This window comes from Python bivittatus, unplaced genomic scaffold, assembly GCF_059951505.1.
Source record: "Python bivittatus isolate LINGU-HERP-01145 unplaced genomic scaffold, Pbiv_v1 ctg000850_np1212, whole genome shotgun sequence".
Lineage (NCBI taxonomy): Eukaryota > Metazoa > Chordata > Lepidosauria > Squamata > Pythonidae > Python > Python bivittatus.
This window is the reverse complement of record NW_028277112.1, coordinates 25551231-25564273: the sequence shown is the minus strand read 5'-3', so window position 1 is coordinate 25564273 and position 13043 is coordinate 25551231. Positions and strand designations below refer to the sequence as shown.

The 13043-nt window shown below is 33.9% G+C and overlaps 1 protein-coding gene across 4 annotated transcripts in view; it reads right to left on the bottom strand.

The window, feature by feature from the left end:
- SNCAIP (synuclein alpha interacting protein) overlaps positions 1 to 13043 on the bottom strand; it is a 158835-nt gene that overhangs the window by 53616 nt on the left and 92176 nt on the right. For all 4 annotated transcript variants that reach the window (XM_025166070.2, XM_088130241.1, XM_088130242.1 and 1 more), the window contains one exon: positions 6862 to 6964. In XM_025166070.2, the coding sequence (XP_025021838.2) occupies positions 6862 to 6918 (57 nt within the window). In that variant the 5' untranslated portion in view covers positions 6919 to 6964. The remainder of the gene's footprint in view (positions 1 to 6861; positions 6965 to 13043) is intronic.

The window sequence follows — 13043 nt, the reverse complement described above, 5'->3', positions numbered from 1 at the left end:
CCCTCTACCTTTCCTTGCCCATTCATTAAACATTTGTCTCTTGATATATGACTCTATTTTTTTTTGTAAGAATTTAAGCAAAACTTTACTTGTAAGAGTAATTAGTGCAAAAATCAACAATTTGCACATTTTCCTGCATCTTTCTTCACTATAGGCACATACACTGAACTTGTCTCATCTCTAGGTCATGCAGTTGTGTTTCCTATTGGTTAACACAGAACCATACAAACTTTAACAGCTTATTCTACTGCAACTTTAAGCAGTATTCTAGTATTTCATCTATTGTTTTTAGTTTATTACTTGACACTTGGATTATTGCCAATTGTACCTCATTTTACAATGAAGATGGTGTCTGAATATATTCTCTGTCTAAAAATATTTCTGTCATTCTATTGTCCACTGTTAAAGGTTTCAGTATAATATTCCATATTCCTTTAACCTAATTTGCCTCCTCAGTTCTCTTCCATAATTATTCTTGAATATTACTACCTTAGCCGTAATTTTTCCTGCAATTTCTATGAGTTTTTTTGAAAACATTTCTCCTTTTATCTTTCTTGTATTCCTCCTTTTGTTGGCAGTTCTAATTGAAATACTTTCATTTTCCTTTCTCAGTTGATGTCGGAAGTCTGTTTTTAGTTATTCTATACATTTCTTGTTGCCCTAGATTTGCACCCTCCATCTTTCCTGGTGAACATGATATTAGTTATGTATGAAACTTGGATGACTTCCTTTCTGAAATTTTTGGATTGTTTTTCTGCTTTGTTTTTCTCAATGTCTCTTACCTTGTCCTATAGTACTCACAATTTATGTGAACTAAATTTGTTTTTTGAACTTTTATTTTATGTTATATATCCCATAGGTCATATCTTGCTGGCACCTCAACTCTCTTTAATTTTCTAAGTTTAACCCCTTATTAGAGAACTGCTAAGATAACCTTGGAGAAGGTATGTGAAGACCCTTAGTAAAACATGAACTGAGACTGGTATAACAAGATAGTGCAAGAAAGAAATGTAAAGTTAGCTTGTCTTGACTCTTTTAGTATAAGAGGGAGGGAAGAGGAAATGCTGTTCAGTTTTCAAGTTTCTATTATTATAGCTTATATCAATAGAGTTCCAATATTTCATGTGGAGTCCTTTTCCTGACCTGGCCTAGCTTGAAGGGCTAAAATCCCTATATTTGACACCAATAATTCATGATTGGTTCTATAATCTACCCCTGGAAGAGTCCTGGATTGCACTTCTCAAGCTTCTGTTTTGCATCATGCATTCAATTTGATTTCTATTTCTATTTGATACACAAGTTATTCATCTGGTGATTTCCACATGAGGTGTCTACATTTATGTTGCTCAAAACAGATGTTGGCAATAAAGAAAGAAGTCCATTAATTCTATTAAGTATCTTTTGCATCATTATGTTCATTCAATTTAACTCTTCTGATAATTCTCCGACTTCCACATGCCAATAGCTAAACAGAAAGCAATGTCTTTGTTAAAAATATTATTTCTATCCCACTCTGTCCTGTATACTCACACCCTGAATGGCAGGTATCATTTTGAAGAACAGTGCCTTGTAACTGTTTATGATCATGACAGTCCTTTTATGAATGAACAAGTTTGGCCCAGGAAGCATTTTGCAAAAATGCCTACAATATTTTCTCAGCATCTAAATGTTCCCACCAGGCCCCAAAGTTTAGGGCACTACATATACATACCTCAAACATAAACACAGACATTCTATCAATATTATAAAGCAAACATCTAATTGCATGTTGCTAAACAATAATGAGAAATTTTTTGATCAGATCAGTGATTCCCAAACTTTTCAAGTGTGAGGACCCCTTTTTAACATTAAAAAATTATAAGCCCCCACAACAGTAATTGTACTTTAAATATCTCTTGACTGAAATAAAACATAATAATAAGAAGTCACCATGAATTCAGCAATGCTGTTAAATGAGTGTATATTTTATTAATCACAACAGTGTCTACATACAACTGAAACATTGTATGTAGAGAGTTATTTCTAGAGAAAGTTATTTTTCCTGTTCAGAGGTAAAAGCCCTCTGGAACTGTTAAATGGTGCAAAAGGCATCTCCCCCTTTCCATTCGCTCTGAGGAGACCACAGACCGGAATTTAAAACCACTGGGTTAAACTGTACCCTCAAAATATTACAACCTTTTGAAATGGATTAAAGAAGATTCCATTTGTAGATTTTAACTGAAGAAAATGTGAAGTATTTGCTTAAATGAACTGATTACTGATAGTTCACCAGTGAAAAAGGGTACAACAAAAAGAAGAGCACCAGGTCCCTATGGAAAATTCTGATTTCTTGAACGCAGGTAATGTTACACAATTGGAATAGAATTTATATATTCCACTGTAATGTTTTTTCTTAGGCCAAAGCTTTTCTCTGTATATTGTTTTCTCTTTCATGGAATGGCAAAACATTTCACTTTAACTGCATTAAAATATATCTAGTTCTCTGCAAAAAAATCTATTAAACACGCTATAAAATTTGATTGTAATTTTAATGGTGTGTGCTTGATTGCATTAGCAGATTTTCTTCTGTTCAGCTCTTGTCTCTCTCCCCCCAACCCCACCTCATATGAACATTTAAAATATCAGCCATTTCTGTAAATACGGTAAATAGAATTTCAGATTAGAAAGTAACCAAGTAACCAAGTAAGAGAAGTAACCAAGAGTAACCAAGTAACTTGTAAGTAATTAAGCAACCAAGAGAGAACATTGCTCCATTCTTTCCTAAGTGACTAACAATTTTTCAATTTCTTCCATTCCTTAGCTTCTATTGAGTTCCATGGGGAATGGCCATCCAACTATCTTATAAGTCTGTCCTATTTGTTTAATATTATAAATCGAGAAGCACTATTTAAATGGACACACAAATTATGAAGGAAGCTGGTTAAAAACCCAACAAATATGGTTATTTTGGATTTTGTTCCTTATATTTTTCCTTTTAACTTAGTTCAAATTATGTGTTATTTGGAGCTCATTTGAAATTAATGTATTAATGTGATACAATATCACAAAAGGTAAGTGTATTTTTAGTCACTGTTTTCAATAGGAAAATAATATCCAGGCTTTGCTTCTACTGAAATATACCTTTGATCAGACTGTTTCCTTAACATCCAGGTTTCTTGTCAGCACAGAATTCAATTTAGTAGAAACAATACCAGAACAGCACTAGTGTGATCCAGAAAATAAATTAGTAAGGATTAATATAAATAAAATAACTGTTATTTACAAATAGCCAAAAAGGAGGAGAAATGTATCATTGCATGAATAAGCTTAAGTATGCATATATCTATATCTGTATCTATATCTCCAGCATATTAAAAAGCAGAGACATGACTTTGCCAACAAAGATCCGCATAATCAAAGTTATGGTTTTCCCAGTAGTAATGTATGGCTGTGAGAGCTGGACCATAAAGAAGGCTGAGCGCTGAAGAATTGATGCCTTTGAACTGTGGTGCTGGAGAAGACTCTTAAGAGTCAAACCAGTCAATTTTAAAGGAAATCAATCCTGACTGCTCATTGGAAGGATTGATAATGAAGCTCAAGCTCAGATACTCTGGCCACCTAATGTGAAGAGAGGACTCTTTGGAAAGACCCTGATGCTGGGAAAGATTGAAGGCAAAAGGAGAAGGGGACGGCAGAGGATGAGATGGTTAGATAGCATCACTGAAGCAATGAGCATGAAACTGAGCCAACTCAGGGAGGCAGTGAAGGACAGGAAGGCTTGGTGCGATATCATGAAGAGTCGGACACGACTTAATGACTGAACAACAACAACAAATCTGTATCTCGCAATAGAAGAGAATATATGTAGCTCAGGGTTGAGCTGTGGAGTCCTTGGTGGCCTCTGAGCTTGGCTGTTTGCTTGCAGACGTTTCATTACCCAACTAGGTAACATTATCATTGCTGGTGAGTGTGGGGTTTGTTCCCTGTTTATATACAGTAGCTTGCCACAGGGAGCAAACCCCACATTCACCAGCAATGATGATGTTACCTAGTCGGGTAATGAAACATCTGCAAGCAAACAACCAAGCTCAGAGACCACCAAGGACTCCACAGTTAATATATGCATACATTAGAAAAAAACACTCTAATTTCAATAGAAATACAGTCTGCTAGAGAGTGCTGGCTGCTGATAGAAAACTTTTAATATTCTCCTTGTCCTTCTTCTGCATGTTTAAATGAATTACAGTAGTTGTTTTCAAAAAGGGGTCTTTCCTTCCTAAAATAGGATAGACAACCACCCTCACATAGATAAATGTTATGAATTATCCACTATTTTGAGGGAGCTGGCTATTGTGGTCCTGTATTATCTTACTAATGCTACTCCTTTTGGTATTGTATTATTTCTCTGAAATTACCTCTAAATTTGAAACCTTAAAGCAACCTATAAACAACCAGCATATTTAAGGACCACAAAACAAGTCTTCTCAATGGGGCTGAAGCTGAAGTGGCATAGATTTTAGTTACAGAACTCTAATGATTATAGCAATGTCACTTTTCATATTTAATCTAAATTGGAACTTCTCTGAAGTTTGTTACTCAGCCCTTCATTCAAAAGATACAAGATTTATTCTTGGGAAGGCACAATATGCCTTATTTAATTGCATACAGTCAATGGTGTTTTACAGCACTCATTATGAGACTGGAGAATTTGTGTTACCCATTTCTAAGAACTGACAGTAATGTTCATCAGTGAGATACTATAGAAAGAAAAGGTTACTTTGTTTTATGTTTCTATAAATTCTGGGATATTTTCCTTTATCCTACAGAGATAAACTGATAGTTTTTCTGAATACATTGTACTATGAAGATTGGATCACTGTCTAATAAATTTGCCATCCTTGCCTTAATTAAAGGTCGACACAAAGAAAGAAAAAAAATGTTCAGAATGTGTTCTAGATCCAAGCAATTGAAAATTGAAAGAACAATGGCATATAAAAGCCAGAATAAACATGTATTTGATTTAGAACTGTTACTGGTATTCATAAAATAGAATAATCTGTAGTCACAATCTCATTATGGACATTGAAATAAGATGCATCATTAGTTGTGTAAGATTTTGCAAAGTGTGTGCCTTAGAATGATAGCATTTTAATAATGGGATAAGAATTGATTACTGAATTTATATTTGCTGAATGTACTACAGGCTTAAATGGATTCTTAATTCCTATTAAAGTGAAACACTGAGCTCTCTGAATTGCAAACTTTGGATATTCCTGGAGGGGTTTGGAATAAGGAAATATGGAAATGAAAAAACAATATATATATTGTTTGTTCAAGATACAGCTCCATATTTCCACATCTTGAAATTATAGTAATAAAACAACCATCTAGCAGGATTGTCACATAACTGATCTATTCAGTTTATTCTGTTTCCTAACAGTAACTAGTCAGATATAGTAACTGAAGCAGTTTCACCACCAGGGCATAATATGCATTCTATACTCTATGGTTAATAATGTGTTCTTGGAATTGGCAGCTTTTGAAGAGTGCTTGGATTCCTCCATATTTCAATCTGTTTATTGGCTGGTGCCTTCTCAGAACTTGCCTGTACTCTAGACTAGAGATAATAACTCTAAATTTTGCTCAAGTGAATCAATAGAGCACTCTCTAGGCTCACTGCAAGTTTTAATCATATTTGAAGTAGGTAATTAAGTATTGGATTGTGTGTTTTGGAACATGCACGGTTCTAGCACATCAATACTACAGCTGAATCTCCTTTTGCCTTAACTAAACTATAACATAGATAAGAGAGTTACAGAATCTTGGCAGGTCATGGGTCATGGCTTCAATTGAAGGTATTACTCTGGATTTGTGACTTAAATTCTGTACTGGTATAATGAACCAGGCTATCTTTAAAGAAGAGTAACTCTGATAGATTAGGAGAAGCAAACAGCTGATCATATACTGCACAACTGCCTCAAAATCCTTGCTGGTTGCCAGGCTCAACAAGCTTCTGCACATAATAACTCCTTCTGATATATGAATTATTAACAATTAGGAACCAACAGATCTTTCAAATTTGTTTCTTTCTTCTACAAAAGCTTAACTTGAAAATGTGTTATTGATTATAACATTCATGAGTAATACTGGTTGAACTAGGGCATCTTGGTGGTTGTCTATTCCAGTAAGGTTCTGACTTTGAATGGTTCAAGATTAAGTACCATAGCACATGTTCTGTTCTTAGCATACCACATACTAAAGCATCTACATTTTATGGGATGAATGGAGAACCTGTGGCTTTCTAAAAGTTGCTCAACCTCAGTTCCCATCAGCAGGACATGGTTGATAAGAATTATTGTCTATTTACATAGGGAAAGCTATAGGTTCCCCCTTCTTGCATTGGAACAATGAGGGAAATTACTCATTACATTACAGCCAGCTCATTGCAAGTCTCATCTACTGGAAATGTGGAATAGGCTGCAAGATTTAGAATGCTTTTAATTAAAAAAAAAACACCAGGAAATATAAATTTAAATCGATGCTATCATATTTCTCTGAGGTGTGGACTTCCCTTCACTGAACATGCTTAAGCAGCAGCCTGACAGCTATTTGTCGGGGATACTTTAAATTGCATCCCTGCACTGAAAGATGGATTGGACATGATGGTCTAAGTGGCCACTTGGAACTGTATGATTCCAACTGGATAGAATAACAGCTTACTTTTTAACCAAAAGATGAAGCTTTTAGAGATACTGCACCTTTTCCAACTCTATTTTTCTTATTATTTGGTGAAATGGTTGGAACATTTATGGATATATTTAGAGATAGTTTACATAGTCAACAACAATTGAAGAGAAATAAAAAGAAAAATCTCATACTTACAGAAATATCATCACTAAAATCTATTTCATCCAAATCTAGGTACTCAGGAGCTTCCATTATTCTGCTATGCACATTTTCATTGGATTAGCTGAATACTGAAGTTCTGTTTCAAAAAAGAAAAAGAAAAGACAGAATTAAAGCAGAGCACTTAAAAGTAGAGATATTGGTTGAAGTCTTCTCTGCTCAGTTTGCAAGAAACCGAACACTTATCATTATTCTTGGTAAGTATTCTCAATAAATTTTCAATAGAGGTTTATTTTATTTTGAAAATTCTGCTAGGCTCAAAAAGATGGCTTATATGCACGATTATCCCTGGGGAACTATAGTTACCAGCATCAGGTGTAGAAGAGCTGCTCAGAATTTCAGCCATCTTCCTTTTTAAAAGAAAACACATCTCAGACAGATTGGAGATAGGAACTTAATTATATTTATTAATTATAAGAGAATTGAAACTAATCTCAAGACTGAGTTGAAATAGTGGTTTTAGTTTTCTCATTTAAAAAATGAAAATAATTTCTGGTTTTTAGTGAGATCTCTATTTTTTTATTTAGTATCAATAATAAAATTAAATTTTATAATTGATATTAATCACAAATCTAAAATAGCTGAGTTTTAGTACAAATTTAGAAAGCTCCTAGTCAGGAATGTTGACTAATCTAGGAGCTCAGAGTAATGAATGAGCTAAAGTTTAAGCAGTTTATGCTATATATTTTATATAAGCCTTACTCCTAGCACAAATACCATACTGGGTGGGAGTCATAGCTACAGAAGGACTTTTACTAGCCACATAGGGTACTAAGAATGTGTACAACCACCAAGAGTGTGTATGTGTGTATGTATTCATCCATTCATTCAGGTAATGGAAGTATCTGAAGGTTGCTCAGTGTTAAATGCAGGAAACATTCAGAAATTTTATCTTAAGTCCCAGAAGTATTCTGAGCTGCCACTTGCTGACTAGCTTGCAGACCATGAATTATTCTTGATGGCTTTTATAGTTCTTTCTCAACTGTGATTTCTGGCAAAGATTTGAGGAAAAAAATAGATAAAATAGGCTGCTAGGCTGGTAGTCTTTGCAAGCCATATTCTTTATTATCAGTTGTAAGGAATTAATGTTAAAGTAACTCATATGCTGTGACAACAAATTAATCTGGCTATTCAGAATGCACAATATCATTTTATATTCCAACCCAGAGAAAAATGTCTGGGGAAAATGATACTTGATTTATAATACTGAAGAGCCTTACAAACCGAACAAATGTACAGTCTAAAGTAAACCAAGTAACACAAAGAACATAATCAGATCCCAGAGAGCAAATAAATATTAATTTCAAAGGGAAAATGCAGCCAGTGCAACTTACATGTCATTTTTCTATATTAACGATATATTGAAGGATCAGTATTTGCATACCAAGAAGAATATACTGTGGATATTCTACAAGCTTAAACTCTTAAATAATAATAGCTTGTAATCTGTTCTAATATGCTTTTCTTGATTACAATGGCCACAATTCAACAAAAGTTAAGCACTTTTAATTCCTATTTATTTTAATTCCCATTAAGCGCACAGATCTTTTCCAGTGAAATTAATGGGGTTGAAAAATGCTTAATTTTGGCTGGATAGGTCATGCCCTGGGTATTTTTATTGTAATCCCATATATACACATAATAATTCCACTTAAAATGTAAAACGCAAGATTCTCATTTTATTTTTTTATCAAACTTCTATCACAGTACAGCCATAGGACTCCTGGTGGCTCACAAAATAAAACTATACGATAAAATAGAATACATGAACATGAAACAAACAAACACCCTCATATGTTCTTCTATGTAATTCTATGTAATTCTGAGGTTAAGGCTGCTAATCAGTACTATGTGGCTAATGAGGACATAAAAACATTGTTAGGGAAGGAGCTGGAAACCTTACCATCTAAAATACCAAGAGGTCCACTCTGAGCTTCAGAGAAAGAATTCTGTCAATTTGAAAACTTCTTCTTAACAATTCCCTGGTAAGTACCTTAGGCCTGTCCATAGACACAAAAAATCTTAACTTTACATATTTAGTAATGGAATCTCAAATAGCAGTAACTGATCAGGAAAGAAAAGATATTGGAAACATGGCAGAAAGCTCAATGAAAATGTGTAGTTGCTTGGTCAACAGTAGAGAAATATTTTATTTTTTTATAATTTATTTCTATTTTCTACCCATTTTATCCATTGTATTTCTTTCATACTAACAAAACATTGTTGTATTTAAATATGAATTTTAAAACAATTCAAAATATTTTAAGGGAAAATATATAAACATTTTAAATTAAATATTATTCAATAAGGCAAATTCTGTATTTAGAGATAAAACAGACAAGACAGCAATCCCCCTAAAGTTATCGCAAGACTGTCCTTGAAGTACTGTGTAGTGTTCTGATCACATCTGGAAAAGGAGGTGGAAGAGGTGAAAAATTTGCAGAACAGGGCAAGGAAAATGATTCAGGGGCTAAAGCAATTCCCCAGTGAAAAAATACTGAGCATTTTGGGCCTAGCCTGGAACCAAGGTGGATAGATAGAGACATGATAGAGATATATGTAAAATCATGTAAGGTATGGAAAGTGTGGACACATATGTGTTTTTCTCTGTCTCTCCCCATGTGAGAACTTGGATTCATCTATTCAATTATATGTGGGGAGATTCAGGACTAATACAAAGGAATACTTCATTATTCAATACACATTTACTCTGTGTAACTGTGATGATGACTCCTAATTTAGAATTTAGCACTGACCAAATTCATGGAAAACTGGGATATCAATTGCAACTGGTCTCAATGGCTGACTGCTAACTTTGAACACCACTTCTTAGGGAGCAATAATGGAGGAGGGCTGTCACCCATGTTTGTGAGCTTCCTGGATGCTTCTGTATGGCTTCTGTTATACAAAGAAGGCTGGATTAGAAGGATCCAGATTGGTTCTTCTTACGTCCTAAGTGAAGATTTGTCACCTGATGTTTGATAATGTACAAAGAAAAAGAAGTGAAGCTGTAGTGCTGAAGAGAGAGTCAAGGAATGCTTCCTACGGGAAGATGCTGAATGATGTATTTCCATTCAACTGTACATATACAACTTGCACTGTGCAAGACTTTGTTTTAAAGAATATCCTTTGACCTACATGATTCATATGTGCAAAAGCCTGGCATATAACTTGGTGAATATTTAGTTGGAACAGTCTTCCATTAAAAAAAAAAAAAGACACAGGACAACCTTCTTTGGAAGGCTTTACCTGATTGTTCTGCCTACTCTTAAAACTCCTATTGTGCCAGCATGATGGCTTTCTTGCCCTTACCAACCTTAGAAAGAGTTATTTTGCTCTTAATATGCACATTGCTACCACATTTTGATCTAAGCTCCTTTCCAGCCTGGAAAATGAAAGAACAGAAACCGTGACTATTATACAGTCTTCCCAGATGCTGCTGCATTTCTCTGGTTTTAAATCAAGTGAGTGAAAATGGAATTTCAGCATTTGCAGCTTTTCAGTATTGGCAAGTCTGCTTAGACTCTATAGGCTTGAACTCAATTTCCTGGTAAGCCCTTTGTTTCAGGCTGTACAATTAAGATTTAATTGGATCAGTTAAGCTAGCTATAAAACCAACTTTTCTGAGCCTGTAAAGGCAGAAGTAAATTGACACAAAAGTCTGATATAGACATATGAATGCAACCCAGATGACTGAATTCAGACATAACACTAAAGCATCATTAAGCTTCTAATCTTTTCCTTGTGGGCTTGGCGGAAAGGGAAGGGTGAATATGTAGGCCTGATGATGGTATATTTGACACTGAACCATAGTTTAGAATTGCAGATGAATTGAATCAAGATAAAGAATGTGTGTATAATCCCCATAATTTTGATCCTTTTTTCAAAAGGAGAAACAAGTGCAGGGACTAGGCAAATGGGCGTAATCTTCACATCATGTGTTACAGCTTTGTTGTTAAATGCATCATATACATAAGGTTTCCAACCAGAGACTATGGGAATCAGCTCCGCAAATTATTTTTCAAGAGCTTAAATTTCCACAAAGAAATTTGGGGTAGTATACAGGTAGTCTCCAGTATTAATTTAAAATCACTGTAATGTGGAAATTTTTTGGGACACCCACAATCAAAGTTGATGCTGTTTTTGTCCTGGATTTATATATCATGTACCAGCTGCTAGGCAACAGGCAGTATTTTCAAGGAGTTAAACAATCGTGGGTACCTATAGGGAAGAACCAGTATAAATCTCAATCATGTTTTTAACTTCCATTTATTTTTGCTCAATTAACAACACAAGGAAGATAAGTGCAATTTAGGCAATTTTAATCTCATAACATTAATAGCATAAACAACTTCAGATGGAGATATGGAAGAGGAATCAACTGAATAAACAAAACTGTATTTCAGTAATAATGGTACATGTTTTGTGCTCAGAAGCCCAAGTCTAATTCCAGACATTTTCAGGTAAGACAGAGAAGGATTCACACTTGAATCCTCAGAGACCCTCCACCAGCCAAATTTATGTAGTGAGCAAATGGAGCATTTTAAAAAGTTTTATTTCTTATCTATGTATTTGTTTATATTTATAGGACACCCATAAAACAACTTTTTAAGGTATTTTATAACTGAACAGTAATAGTACTGTATGAAAATCTTAAAATATGACAGTAAAGAAAACTGTACACGTTGTAGATGCAAATGCAAAGCCTGCATGATAAAAATGACAACACAAAATCAATCTTATCAAATATAAAATGGACTAAAGACAGCCAATGAAAAATAAAAATTAAAACCAGCAACACATGACTGATTAATATAGCTTAATCTGGATACATCCCTAGGGAATAGGCAATCTTGAGAATACCACTCTCCGGGCTACAGAAAGAGGTAGAGATTAGGGGAAAGCAGCTTTCTGGGAGTCTATGTCACAGAAGATGTGGCAGAGAGAGTTTGAACCTCTGATTTTTTTTTTTTAATACATGCACAATTAAATTACAAAGTAATACATAGCTGGTTATTTGTTGTGGTGACTTTCTCATGTTGTAACTTAAATGTATAGATGTCCTGAATGAGTAATCATGTATGGTCTGAACACAGTCCATCTATTCTTTCAAAACTGTCTCCAAACCAGTTGAATTTTTTGTAATGTAAAAAATATGGGTTTCCTTGTGAGAAATGCAATAGTTATTCCCAAGTAATGTTGTTATAAAGATGTATTGAATATCCAGGGTCAGTCTCAAATATCTATGACAAAATGTCACAAAAATTAGAAAGGTAAGATGTTTCTATAATGTATGACTTAGTGCAAATTTATTTGAAAAGCAAACTGCAGCACATTATGATTTTTAATTATTTTACATGTGATTTAAAAATGTACTTTGAGTTTAAAAAGAAAAAAATGCAATATTAAATATTTTATTGTTTTATAGGAGCAATAATTCAGCCTACAATATTTATCTTTGCACACTCTTTTGCAGCTTTTTGACTGATCCTAATATAGTTTATAACATAAAAGCAGTGCTAAGATTCTCTCCTCCCCCCTCCCCATATGTATTTTGATTCAAAAGATTTTGAAAATAGACTTGCAATTGAAACCAGACTTTTCTTTTAGGTATGATGGATAAACAAATGGAAAGACAACATGGAAATTTATTTCTTTATATGATAACTGCAGCGAGACTCCTATACACGCAAAAATGGAAGATTTACAAATACCTACTGCTGAAGAATGTATATTGAAATTAATGGAATTGGCGGAGATGGCGAAACTCACTGCTTTCCTCAAAGACAGGGCATTGTCTAACTTTGTTTCTAATTGGAAACCACTCTTAGACTTTTTGCTTGATACTCAAAAAAATCCAACTTTGATTTTGGGATTTGCTGATTGATGTTAGACTTACAGAAATATCTTGTATAAATAATATGTATTATCCAAATAGATTGATTTTAGGAATCTTGAATATTAGATTCCTAATCTAATATTAATTAACCTTGTTATGTTATGAAAGTTATGAGAATTAGTCAAAATACTATAAGAGTTTACAAATGTTTGAGAACTAAAAACTTTATATAAATTAAAAACTATTTTTTACTATGTAAACTTTTAGATATTAGAGTAAGAAGCGAATATATTCTGTATCTATACCTGTCCCAAGGAAA